This window comes from Patagioenas fasciata, chromosome 1, assembly GCF_037038585.1.
Source record: "Patagioenas fasciata isolate bPatFas1 chromosome 1, bPatFas1.hap1, whole genome shotgun sequence".
In the NCBI taxonomy this organism is placed as follows: Eukaryota; Metazoa; Chordata; class Aves; order Columbiformes; family Columbidae; genus Patagioenas; species Patagioenas fasciata.
The window spans coordinates 149,437,255-149,450,543 of NC_092520.1; the positions used below are offsets into that span (position 1 = coordinate 149,437,255).

At 43.7% G+C, this 13,289-nt stretch overlaps 1 protein-coding gene across 4 annotated transcripts in view; it reads left to right on the forward strand.

Annotated features, from left to right (window-relative positions):
* The first annotated feature begins 884 nt into the window (after positions 1 to 884).
* The window catches only part of IQSEC3 (IQ motif and Sec7 domain ArfGEF 3), a 104,660-nt gene continuing 92,255 nt past the window's right edge, over positions 885 to 13,289 (forward strand). For all 4 annotated transcript variants that reach the window (XM_065841631.2, XM_065841634.2, XM_065841633.2 and 1 more), the window contains exon 1: positions 885 to 1,432. In XM_065841631.2, coding sequence (XP_065697703.1) covers positions 948 to 1,432 — 485 coding nt within the window. In that variant the 5' untranslated portion in view covers positions 885 to 947. The remainder of the gene's footprint in view (positions 1,433 to 13,289) is intronic.

Here is a 13,289-nt window from a genome sequence, read left to right on the forward strand (position 1 = left end):
TTTATAAACATTAACGAGGTCACCCCTCAGACTCCTCTAAGCTAAAGAGGCCCAGCTCCCTTATAAGGGAGATGTTTCAATCCATTTGTCATCTTTGTTGCCCTTCGCTGGACTTTCAAGCAGTTCCCTGTCCTTCTTGCATCGAGGGGCCCAAAACTGGACACAATATTCCAGAGGCACAGTTATTCCAGCCACAGTAATTCGAGACACTTTGGAAAAAAAAAAAAAAAAGAAGAAAAAAAAAGAAATCACTAAGTCATCCTGGAAGAAAAAAAAAAAAGGACTAGGAGCACTTCAGAGATGCCGTCCAGGGAGGAGCGAAGCGCGGCTGCAGGCGCGGCTGTGAAGGGCTGGGCGTGGGGGCACGGCCGGGCCCCACAGCCGCTGCCCGCTCCCGCCGCGGGTCCGCTCCGCAGCGGAGCGTGTCAGCGCCACCCAGACGTGGCCGAAGCGCCGCCCCGCTGAGGGCCGGCGGGAGGTGTGGGGGCTGTGTCGGCGGCGGGGGCACCGCGGCGCCCGGAGTCCTCTCGGCGACACCGGCACCGGGACACGACCCTCCGACCCTCTGCCCTGGCCCCTCTTGCGCCTGCGCAGGCCGGCCGGGGGGAGGGGGGCAGAGAGAGGGGCGGGGTCTGTACGGCGGGTCCCGCCCCTGCCCGCTCCCGTGCCCACTGCCTCGCCGTGCGTGGCGCGCGGGGCGCGTGGGGGCAGGCGCGCGGACCGCCTCTCCTCCCCTCGCGAGCGCGCGCGCGGTGTGTGAGCGCGTGAGTGAGCGAGCGAGTGAGCGAGCGAGCGGCCGTCGGTCGCGCGGCTGCGTGCGCGCGCGCGCGCGCGTGTGTGTGTGTGTGTGTGTGCGCGTGGGGCGGCGAGGCGCCTCCCCGCAGCCCGCGCCGCTCTCGCCGGAGCGCCGGCGGCCGGGCAGGGGGGCCCGGGCCGGCGGCCGGGGCATGGAGAGCCTGCTGGAGAACCCGGTGCGCGCTGTGCTCTACCTGAAGGAGCTCACCGCCATCGTGCAGAACCAGCAGAGCCTCATCCACACCCAGCGCCAGCGCATCGACGAGCTGGAGCGGCGGCTGGACGAGCTGAGCACCGAGAACCGCAACCTCCGTGGGCAGCAGCCGGCCTCCGCCGAGCCGCCGGCCGCCCCCGCGCCGCCCCAGGGGCCCCCGCCCGAGCAGCCCCCGCCGCCGCCGGGCCAGCCCGACTCGCTCCAGCACCACCAACAGCTCCCGGCGCCGCAGCCGCCGCCGGGCAAGCAGGCACCGGCGGGGCCCGGCGGCAGCGGCCGGGCTCCCGGCCACCAGCACCCCCCGCTCCAGCCCCACCAGCACCCCGCGGAGAAGGACGGCAGGGAGAAGGGCTGCTGCCCCGCTTTGCTCCAGCACAAGACCCCCCAGGCCATCGGCAAAGGCGTCCTGAGCAGGAGACCGGAGTAAGTGAGGAGCGGGAGAAGGGGGCGGGCAGGGGTGGTAGTTGGGGAACGGGAGCGTAACGGGCTCTTACCGGGCCCGGCTCCAAGAGGGAACTGGGTTACCCCCCCTGCAGCCTTGCACGGAGAGAGGCAGTGTGTGGGTGGGTGGGGAATCCCTCCCTCGCTGCGTTCCCGGGGAGAGCAGGCAGAGTGCAACGAGGAGCCAGGATGCTGCTGCTTCCAAGAGGCGTTTGCCTCCTAGTTCACCGCTTCTATTTTTATGTGCAAGTGGCCGTGGCCCGTTTGAACCCACTCGGGCTGCTGACACAGCACCGTGCCCTCCTCGTCTGTCACAAATAAATAAGTCTTTGGTCAAAGATGAGTGCGGTTTAGCCCAGACAGGGGGAAGCTTTGCAAAGGACAGCAGTATTGTGGCAGCTTCTGTTTGCCTTAAGTCCCTGGTATCTGTCAAAAAACCCCCATCATCCCTGGGATGAGCTGGGATTTTCCTGCGCTAACTGATGTAAGGGGTCTAGGATATACGCTATATTGCACATGATGCATATATGTTCAGATGCTGTACATATGTTTGACATTTAGGATGCTTATCACACTTGTGTGTGGGTTGTCTTTTTTTTTTTTTTTTTTCCTTTTTGGTGAGTGGCACCTGACACTGATCCAGATCTTCAAAAGGACAGTATTTTCTGCTGATCTCTCCTCTTCAGTGAAAAAAGCATGACTACTAGTACTGAATACTAATAATGATCTATGTGCATGCATAGTAAACAAGGATGAGCATTCCAGCACTATAGGTGGTGGAAGAGGCTACTATTGAAAAGCCACATTTTCTTTGATTATGTATCCAGTATATGCCATCAGTTCACCAGCTGGTAATTACAACTGCACTCAGTATTGTAATTTGCTTTGTTTAGGCACTTTGAAAGCAGGGGAATGTTTTCTGGTTGAAAGCCAGAGTTAGTGAAGTTAGGAAGAGAAGGAGCATAGTTTCTGATGTGGCTTCTTTTATGTAAGAAAGACGCTAATGTAAGTAGTAAAACTAGATTGGAATTTCTTTTGCAGAACAAACTCTTGTTTTGGCTATAATAATGTCAAAACGAATGGAGTACACAGCAGAGTGTATAGCCCAAAACGTCTTCCTTGTCTCTTTTGACACTTTAAATAAAAGGCACCCTTCTCTCTCATTTTTGCTTTGAATACACAAGTATAGCTACAACATGGAGCTGGATTTTCAGCTGGTGTAGGTAGAGTTACACCACTTCGTAACAGCTAAGCATCCATTATGTGATTCTATGAAAATCAGTAGAGAAATTACTATTGAAAGAAATACTATTAAAGGAATATGTACAGTCAAGGCATGCTTCAATCCCAGAAGGCAGATCCATACTTCTAAAATAGTGTGCTGTAAGACTCAATTTTGTAATCACAACTTAAAGGAAGTGAGTGGGCTACTCAGAGTATTAATACCTGTAGTAAGCATTTGCAGAATCTGGCCTTTATTCATTATGCAATAGATAGAGTTTTAAAAATACATAGGGCTAGATCCTCAACTCATGCTGATTGATGTAAATCCAGAATAGCATAGTTTAAATCACTGAAGTCAAAACACTAAGAAACCTCATTGTTTTTTCAATAGTGAATTCCTGCAGTGAGGGCTCTGTTAGAAATATTGTATTAGCAAAGGCTTTCCTTTCTTCTGAACAGAGTTTTTAACATCTGTCATTACACAGATTGAAGAATCAATTTCTAAGCATAAGTCTAAATACCTCTTTCTTATCTGAGTGTTTCTTTTTTGCAATTGGGTTTGACTGGGGGAAGAATTGTAGTTTTTTTTCTTTATATGAAAATACACAAAGAGAAGTGCACTAAGAACACAGCTGATTGCTGGTATATCATATGATAATCTTGATATTTCAGACAGATAGATAGGTGGATGGACGGATGGATGTAGCCTTTTTGTGGAAAGTCAGGGCTGCTGCTGGGGATAACAGAGCAATCCCTGCAGCGCTCTTCCCTCAGGAAGATTAAAATAGACTGCTTCTGTTTCCTTCTATAGCTTAGGCAAACCAAAATCTTTGTATAGAAAAGGAAATATCAGAGATGCAAAACAGTCTACATTTTTCACTCCTGCAGGTTCTTTTTTTGCCCCCATTCATTGTATGCACCGGATGTCATCCTCTCTCAACTCTGACTGTTAGAAGGAAATCAAAGACTGCAAAATATAACTTAAAGGCAACTTGGATGGAGTGGGGGGGTATCTTTCACCACCTACTGAAAGCATGCCCAATATCTGTTGTGATCCAGCTGGCCAGCCTGAGAGTTGTGTTTTTGCTTTTGTGTGACAGCAGGGGACAGAAACTTTAACACCCACAAAGATTAAGTATCTGTACTCTCTTCCTTCCTCCCCACATCCAAACATCTCTTCCCATCTATTATAAACCCCGAAATTTAATGTTATCTAAATGTTTTTCTCTTAGTCAAGAGCATAGGAACTGACTGTTCACTACAGAAAATGGCCACTGTAAACAGAACAGAAATTATATTTTAGCATGTTAGGATGCGGCGGCTGAAAGCAAGGGTTAAAGCAGCGCTCAGGCAGTGCCTGGCTGTCACTGCCCAGTAATGGAATTTCCTCTGCCTCTCACAAAACAGGAGGTTCTGGCAGTATGTTTAAATGTACTTGTGCTGGCCTTTCTCACCTCAGACACAGCCCAGGGATTTTGGTCATTTTGAGTCACAACTGAGGGTTTTTTGCAGCCCAGCTCACCTCAAGCTCTGGATAGAAGTGAAGACCTGAGCTTTTGGATGCGTGTGACTACTCATGTCAGCTGGAGCAGGCTTCTTTAAGGGGCTCAGAAGAAAAAAGCGTGAAGCATCTCTATTATTTTAAATAAAAGTTCAGTCTTATTTTTGTCACTTTAAAAACACCTAGTAAGTTTTCTTTTTTTTACAGCCCCCCCCCCCCTTTTTCCTCAGATTTTGAAAGAACATGTCTAGAAAGGGAAGAATTCCTGAGTTATGCAGAGGCCCACTAATTGTTGCTGCATGTCATTGTGTAAGAAAGGTAGCACTGAGCTTACCTATGAAAGGAGATGCAAGGAAAAATATTTTTGCAGAGATTGTCAGCAAGAATTAGGCTGATTATTATTCCGCGGCATCTGTCTCTTTCTACCTTAGGACTCTATTGCATAAGCGCCTCACAGCTTTAAAAACAAAAAATAAGGTCATTCGTCATGGAATGTTTTGCTTCAAAAATACAGGTTGCCAAATTAGCATAGCTTAGATCACCCTTACTAGGCAGCCTCTTGTCTTAAGGGACCATCCCAAAGTATTGTCAAATTCTGTGAGTAGAAATTTTTCTTCACTTCTTTATTGGAATACCACCTTCTTTCTCAATCCCTAGTACTTTCATTGAGTATCAGGGAAATGCCACCGAGTTGAATTTAGCAGATTATGCCTAAATGGCCCTAATCCTGCTGGTTTTTATCAGTGAAACTCTCAGTAGGAGCACTGCCTATGGAAGGACTTCAGATTTTGAGCCTATGCATTATCTGGAAAACTCACTTCGATAAATACAACTAGAATAATAGCTAATAATAAATTATAGTTCCTTCCATCAAGAGACATGGGTGCAATTTACAAACATTCTGCACTGAAGTGGCATTAAAGCCATCTTAACCATGTCATCAACAGTGAAAACAAGACATAGAAATAGTATTTGTGTAGCATGACATAGAGAATCCAAGCACTGCCTTTAAATCTTTAGTCTGTATTTGCTCTACAAGATACCTCCTCATGCAAAACAAACTCTTAGAACTCTTGGAAGAAATTTCCTAAAATCACATTTTCCCAGAGGTCTTAAAGCTCATCTGAGTTTGCACTGGACTGAAAACTTTTTTTTTTTTTTTTTTTTTAATCTTAGTATTTTTTGTCTTAATAAAGAGGCAAGTTTAAAAAAAACAATTTTAGAGCCACTTAGTTGCTGTTGTGGTCTGAGGCTGTTTGCTATTTTTTTGTTTAATTTCAAAAGCTCAATTATGTAACTTTAAAATGAAGATATTGCATATGCAGAGGTGCTGTTTTCCATAATTTTCTTTTTAACTATGCATTAATGTTCTATTCTATGGATTATCTCCAGGGTAAAGGCATTACACAAAATCCCACTGATTTCAATGGATACTAACAATAACTGTAAATATTATGGCTTACTATTAACATATTTTGCTATATTTGCGCATTGCACCAGCACAAAAAAAAAAAAAAAGAAAAGAAAAGAAAAAGAAGACCAGAACAACTCTGGATGGCTTGTGTACCCCAAATACCCATTTCTTTCACTCTGGATGCACAAGGAATGCTATTTTTGCGCTCCACGTTCATTCTTTGAATTTACCCCAACTTATTTCAGGATTTAACTCCCTTGAGCTTCCATGCAACAGAAGGAGTTGCATTGGTGCTACCCTGGGTTCTGCAGTTCCCTGCCAGGAATGTTTCGTTTCAACGTCAAAAGTTGTTTGGAGTAGAGTGCTGTAAGCTGGTTTCGAATGATAGAGGTCTGCATTGGCACAGCTACACTGATGCTAAAGTCCTGCTTAGATGATTTTCAAATAAGGAGCATAATAAGAGGAAAAGAGAAAGCAGGCTCTCTCTAACTATGTCCCATTTAAAGATATATCCATACTGGTTGCATTCACATGGTAAACATCCTGAGACATATTTTATGGCATGAACACACCTATGTTATACCTACATTAGGCCCCATAAAATCCCAACTGGAGGAATACAGAATTAATGATTCACAGCAATGAAGTGAGGGAAAGAAAAAGTCTCATCTTAGGAAGGGTTCAGGATGAAGTTTTAGCCAGAAAATTACTGAGTAAAGGCAGCATGAGGAATTTCACCTGCAGCGGTAGCACCTCAGTATGATGCTGTATAAAGTCCCAGCCAGAGCAACACAGCATCAAGGCTGAAAATACTATTGTGGGAAAGCTCACTGCTGGGATGGGAGCTTCAGGAAGTAATAACAAGGAAGGAAACTATGTGAAATACTGCCCAGTGGTGCTTTGGACAGATACCACCCATGTATCTGTGTCCTGAGCCAGTTAGAGCAGTACCTGAAGGAGCGAAGACTCTTACTAATCATTTATCAAGAGAAATCAAGGGCTGAAAGCAACAGCAAAAAAAGGTGAATTCTTTAATGCTTAAATGAAGAGGGATGCAAATGCATTATTTTGTTTTTCTGGTAAGTTCGCAATATTTTTATATCACTCAGCTATGTTCTGTTGCAGCCAGGCTGCTCCTCTCTGGTGGCAAGGATACCTTTCTTCCATACGCTTTGTATTAGCCCATTTGGTGTCACTTCCCAGGCAGATCCAAAGTAAGGCTCTATGAGAGGACTTTGGGAGCAGTGGGTTCACATGGCAACACTGAGAGCATTTGGAAGGATTCACGCATGGCTGTTTGGAAGAGGTACACATGGGAAAATGTCCAAAGGAATGGGTATTAACCATGCCCGTGAGAATTCCTGCCAGGGACTCAGTCCCAGGTGACTCTTGGGCTGGATGTCCAATTTTTTGCAGCACGTACGGTGTGGAAGGACACCTCTTGTTCTGAGATTGCAACAAGTAACCGATACTTCCATGTCCTTCATAAAATGATGTGCACACAGGAATATACAATTTAGGCATGGTTCATACAGTTTATGCAGCAAGTGGCTACTTAAATAAGGCATAGACTGTACACATCCCCACCTACACTGTACTTGAAGTTATTTGCACTTTTACACAGAGTAAGACAGAGAAATCTAGCTTAGGGATGCTCTTCCAGTCCTTAGATGGTACCAGACCAGAGCCTGTCATGTAGAAGTCTGGTCCTCTATTAATTATGGCTTCTACCTACTCATTCAAAAAGAGTGTTTGTGTGATAAAATGAAGTACACTTCTGCAAGCAAAAATACCTCTAGACAAACAGATGTATTAGATTGTAGAAATTTCCCAGTTTTTTTTTTTTTTCTTCTGCCTTGGAATCCAAGTAGAAACATTAAAAAAGAGCTGCTGTCTCTCTACCTTAATCTTGCTGTACATAGGGTTTATTCATCTTCTGCTTTCCTGTTATTTTCCCTATAAATGCCTTGATAGGTTGCTTGTTTTCTCCTTTCTTTCCTAGTTCAGCAGTGGTATATTTATCTTTTTCCATTCTCGGTTATGAAACCTTTTGTTGTTTCTCCCCTAGGAAAACATTATCGAAAGCCAGAAATATTCCTCTGTTTAACGGATGGAAAATATTTCATTTTTTATAAAATTACCTGTAGCCTGTGATCATTACTTGGTCCACATTTCATGGAACCATATGAAAGCAAATGAGGAAGAAAGAAAAGAGTCATTTATGAAGACAGAGCCTGAAATGTGACCGTTTTCCCTTTTCATACTTTTTTTTAAAAAAAAAAAAAAAATATATACTTTTTTCCCTCAAATAGGTGTGTCTTGAAACAAACTGATGATATTCTTGTATTAATCTGTTCTGGAGTTTGTCATTTCATTTAGCCAGCTGTAGGTGTTAAAATGAGAGTCTTGACTATTGGATTTGTTCTGCCCAGGGCTCTCTGTTTATGATCTCTTAGAGCATTCAACTGAAAGTCTGAAGATCAAAGTTTAATTCCTCCTAAATGTGTTTTTAACAGACTTGTGATGCTGGACAGTCTTTCATCTCTGTGTATTTTAAGATCTGTAGCGAGGCAGTTTGAGATCTATTGTTACAGATAAGAGTGGGCAGGTAGACCAGGAATCGTCCTTTTTATAAATTTCAGCATAGGAAGCAGCATAAAACTCTTGTCATTACTTGCAATGTATAATGCAAGGCAATATGTGTATTTGCATGTAGAGGAATGAATTTATTTGCATGACCATTTGTCTACAGTAAGCATCTGACAGCAAAGTTGGAACCGCACCTAGTTTCTGTGTTTTTTACATACAGAAAAGCAAATCATCTGCTGGAGGAAATCAGTGTGTCTTTACTGACGTCAGTACAGCCACGACAATTTACATCACCTGAGGATCTGTACCAGATTTTGTGTATCTGTCTTCACACACAAATACGCATACATCCACTACTGTAAATGAGTGTTGACAATAGCAAGGCATAGGAACTCATGACAGAAATAAGTGAACAATGAGAAAACCATTAAGCAACATTCTGATTCTTTGTATAATAGGTTTGTAATGTTTTCTTATGGTATTTTAATATAGGGTGGTAGGAGTTTTGTTGCTGCAGAGTTATAAAGATATATTTACTCTGATAATGTTTTTTCTCTACCCTGTGCAGGCACCCTCAGTCTGCTTCTCACAGGTATTCTTTTTATTGCTTTTGCTAAGATTATGCTCATTGATCAGCTCTTATTTTCATGTGCTCTGAAGCTGCACTTTTTGAGAAAGGTAGAAGGGGATAAATATTTTCCATAATTAGTCACATCTAAGAGGGGACATTTTGGTGAAATTGAAGTGATTTTGAAAAAGAAGTTAAGAATGGCAAACCTTATCCTTCCTGCTCTCTTCTAGCTGAAAACAAGGGAGTCTGTGAACTGCAGAGCTAAGGAAACTCATCTTCCAGAATATTGGTGTCACAGTTACATTTTCTAATGCCTAACAAGATGAAGCTCTAAGCTTCTCTTGGTGTTGAGCCTTTCATAACATTTCTCTCCAACATGTAGACTTCTGTGTGGAGTACTGGCTTCAGTTCACTTGCCAGCCTTTCCCCCACTGGAGAACCTACAAAGTTCTCTCTGTTACACCCCACCAGCTAGTTTCATGGAGAGATCCCTGAGATCACTGTTACTTACTCAGACCTGGTTGAAGCTCACAGTGGGATCTGTGTTTAGAAAGTGGGAACCAACACAGAAACAAAAACCCACACAAGGAAAGAGGGACATACATGCATAGAAGGTAAAATGAAAAGATGATATGGTCACAGAAAACATATTTTGCTTAGGAACCCAGGTAATAAAGACCAAGTCATGGATAGTTTTTTGCTTTAGCTTACTGGCTGAACAGTCCACTCCAAATCTGTGACCCTTTTTTGGAGCTGGTGTTCTGTGTGCAACAGTCTCTTAGAAGTCTTGGAATATTGAAGTTATAAAGAATTGGGAAATTACAATAGGAATTTAGGGGCTACCTAGGTGGAGGTTTACCACTGGGAAATTGAGTCTGTTGCTCCTCCTGGCTTTGCATAAGAAGTTGGTGGATCATCTTAATCCACCTGCCAACATTGGTGTGGGCATGGGCTGCTGCTACTGAGACAATTACTACTAGAGAGATTCATTTATATTTGCTGAAACACACTAAAGCATCTATGTCATTCTCAAGAGCAGTAGAAAATTGATACTGAAATTAAGGAGGCTTGTGATTTTCTCCAGTTTTTGCTGTACTTCAGATGATTGTTCAAATTCTGACCTTCCTATTAAAATTCAGAACCTTGCTGTCAATCTCTTTGTGATGTCAATTTCCAGGCAGTCCTCCAAAGTGGTTCACAGTATCCGTCTCCAGTGGGAGAATTGGTCTGACAGCACGTCCTTCAGCCTCAGTGTCCAGCACCTTGGTGTTGGTGTGTCTGGGTGGGCACTGCCACTGTGGAACATTCTTGGATCTGCTTCCCAGAACTGTGTGGTTTTGCCTCTGACATTCTTAATGGACTATATACATGATAGCGTTTACCAAAAGAGAGGATATAGAGATTGCCTTTCTACTTCAGTTATGAAACCAAGCTCAGATCTGTCTTTCATTACTTTTGCTTGTCTGTGAGGGATACTTTTTCTGCCTCCCTTGGGCTGTTCCAGGAAAAGTTCTAGCTCTGCAGTCAGTTCAAAATTCTCACAAATGTCCTTGTCTTTCATTTGTGGGTTTTTAATTTGCAAATCCATTCCCAGTAGGACACCAGTAAATTGTGTGTCTCTGTCTAGGTACTCACACGGCCCTCTTCACCATAGTAACCGAGTATCCAGATTTGTCCTGAGGGCCCATGCTGATGTCCATGCACACTGGACCACCAACCTTCATCCGAAATAGCGAAGAATCTGAGGAATCTCTTCTCTTTTCTCCTTGGTTCTCATGCCACAGACCTCTCTTCAAGCAGTTTTCTTCTATAATGTCTTGTGCCAATAAATCTATATCCAGTTAAACTCCTGATGTAGGTAGACTACATGGCTCTGATCAGTAAGTCTAAGAGCCAGATTCTGTTACCACTTGACTGTAAATCTGAGTGGCTGAACTCACCTAACTAAGTGACTTAAAATTTGAAGAGATGTGAGATAACACTCATACATAACTTCTCATGTGACAGATCTTCTTGAACTGACTTCTGTCCCAGCACTGGAGCTAGTTAGTTTGAATTAGCTATTTGCCTATTAGATTTTGTGCACACTTGCCATGGCAATAATTTGTGATGACACAGCCAACTGCTGTAATATTTCCCCCAATAATTCTTTATTACTCATTTGGGAAAATACTGATCTCCATGTTAGCTGCAGCAACATCCGCTGCTGGTCCCTTGTTTCTGCCAAGAAACGAGTGAGTTTCTCATCTTTGTCATGATGAATACATAAATATTGACTTCACTAGACATGCTCTGACTGGAACTATTATACCACCTTCATCACCTTAATTACTGTAGCTCTTACACAGCCAAGCAGATAGGGAATACCAGAATTGTATCCTTGATGGATGAAAAGTGTTGACAAAGAGTTTCAGTCTCAGATATTTACAGGTATTCAGCCTCCCAAAGGTGGAAAAAAGAATCTACTCATTTTCAAGGGAGGGATCAGACTGGTGACAGGGGAAGAGGGGAAGAAGAGTATGAGAGACATCTACGGTGTGTCTCTACTGTCTGCTAAGGGCAAGCCTTCAGGCTTGTTTTAAGTCTATATTAACCTACTCTTCAAATGCCAAGCCTGAAAGAATGGCTGGAGCATTGCCTCAGGACTACCTCCCAGTGGTGTGCATATCTGCATGCTCTCTAAAGCCTCTGCAGCAGTCATAAGATAGGATATACCACACTTCTGGGTTCTGCAGAGGTTGTCTGTGCAGGGAGATACAAGCTGGTGGAAGAGTGGACAGCAGTGGGGAGGAGTTACAAGGGGAAGGGTAAAGGCCCCAGTGGAAACTGTAGAGTGCAGGAGGGCCAAGAGCCCCATGATCTTATGCTGCAGAGTCTGTGAAGTTTTTGAATGCCCAGTTCATTTACGTGTGTGACTGTAATGATGCTTTGGTGTAGCTGGTGGGAGGGAAGGAATGACAGGGTTTTGAGTTCTATTGTTATGAAGCCTCTTACTCTGTACAAATTAATAATAAACAGCACACACTGAACATTAACCTTAACAGATAATGACTGGTTGAAGGCACCTCCCCAGTAGGCAACTCCTGGGCTTTAGGAAAGAGCCCACTACTGTATGCCCAGAGTGTGTGTGACTAGTTCTCATCACTGGGGGTTGGAAGGTTTGTCAGATCTCATAAAGCAATGCAGTTTAACCTGGTCAGGCAGTATGTGGGAGATCTCCAATAAATACCCAGAGTGCTAGGAGAAGACAGTAGAGTATGACCGCAGATATCATATTGAGGATGTCTCTGCCTGGCATTAGCACCTCTTTTTTCAAATTAGATATTGGGCACCTTGACCACCTATGTCCTTTCACAGGATATACACACACAGAGAGCAAAGGTGTTATCTCAGTTCACTTGCTGGTGTAAATTTGTCATCACGTTCCTCTCACTGTTTTGCTTAATGGACAACAGGCCTCATTCTCCATTGTTGTCCTTGTGAAGTTATTTTCTCTTGTGTGACATGGGTTTGAGATGCTATAACATCCTCACTGGGCAATTTACATCCCACTACCTCAAGCACAAATGACAATGTGACTTATAAAGCATAAAGAATCAGGGCCATTCTTCTGCTGTCTTTTTTTCACAAGGCTTCATTGCAGGCTGCTGTGGCCAACTCTCATATCTCACACCAGAAACAGCTGCATTTCAGAGATGAGCACATATAGACAGTAATGTTACATCTTCTAAAGTGCTTCGGGAAGTAATGCACTTATTCACAGGTGGAACATTGTTAGTGGATGTCCCTACCAATACCTAAAAGTGCAGCAAGTAGGAAGTATGCAAGCTTTTCCTCTAGTACACCTCTAACCATAGCAAGATCTTGCTGCAGGAGGAATGATAGTAATATCATGCAAAAGCAGGCAATAATAATAATAAGAATAAGAATAAGAATAAGAATGATAACAACAATAATACTGTCTCTTCTACATGACTCAACCAGTAGACCCTTCAGTTCTGACAAAGGTAGTCTTCATTTTACGGAAGGGGATGAACACATTGAAAATGTTTTGCTTGAGTTCACTCAGCTAGTCAGAGCTGAGAGTAAAACCTGTTGTGTCCCAGGGCTCTGATCTGTCAAGTAGGTTACAGTGTATTGAAAGAGGGAGATGAACAGGACAAGAAGTGTTAAATGTTACAAGGGTACTTCTGTGGCATAAATAACATTGCTCTAAATCCTGTCATCTGATTCACTCCCTGGGCAGCTTGATATCAGGAAGAGTTTTGGCCAATTGAAGATCTATAACTTGGCCAAAAATCCTTCAGGGCCATTCACGATGTTATGTTATGCACACTAGAAAGAAATGGCAATGGAGGCTGGAGGTAATACTGAATTTGAGAAGGAACTGAGACACGTGTTTTCAGGTTGGCAGGGCTATGAATGTGTATTGCATGCAATTCCAGCAAGGTTTACAAAAGCAGCTGCTTCAGCAAGAAAATGTGTTGGAGTAAAAAAGTGGTGTAAATGTGGCAGAGTAAAAACAGTGTGAGAAACCACA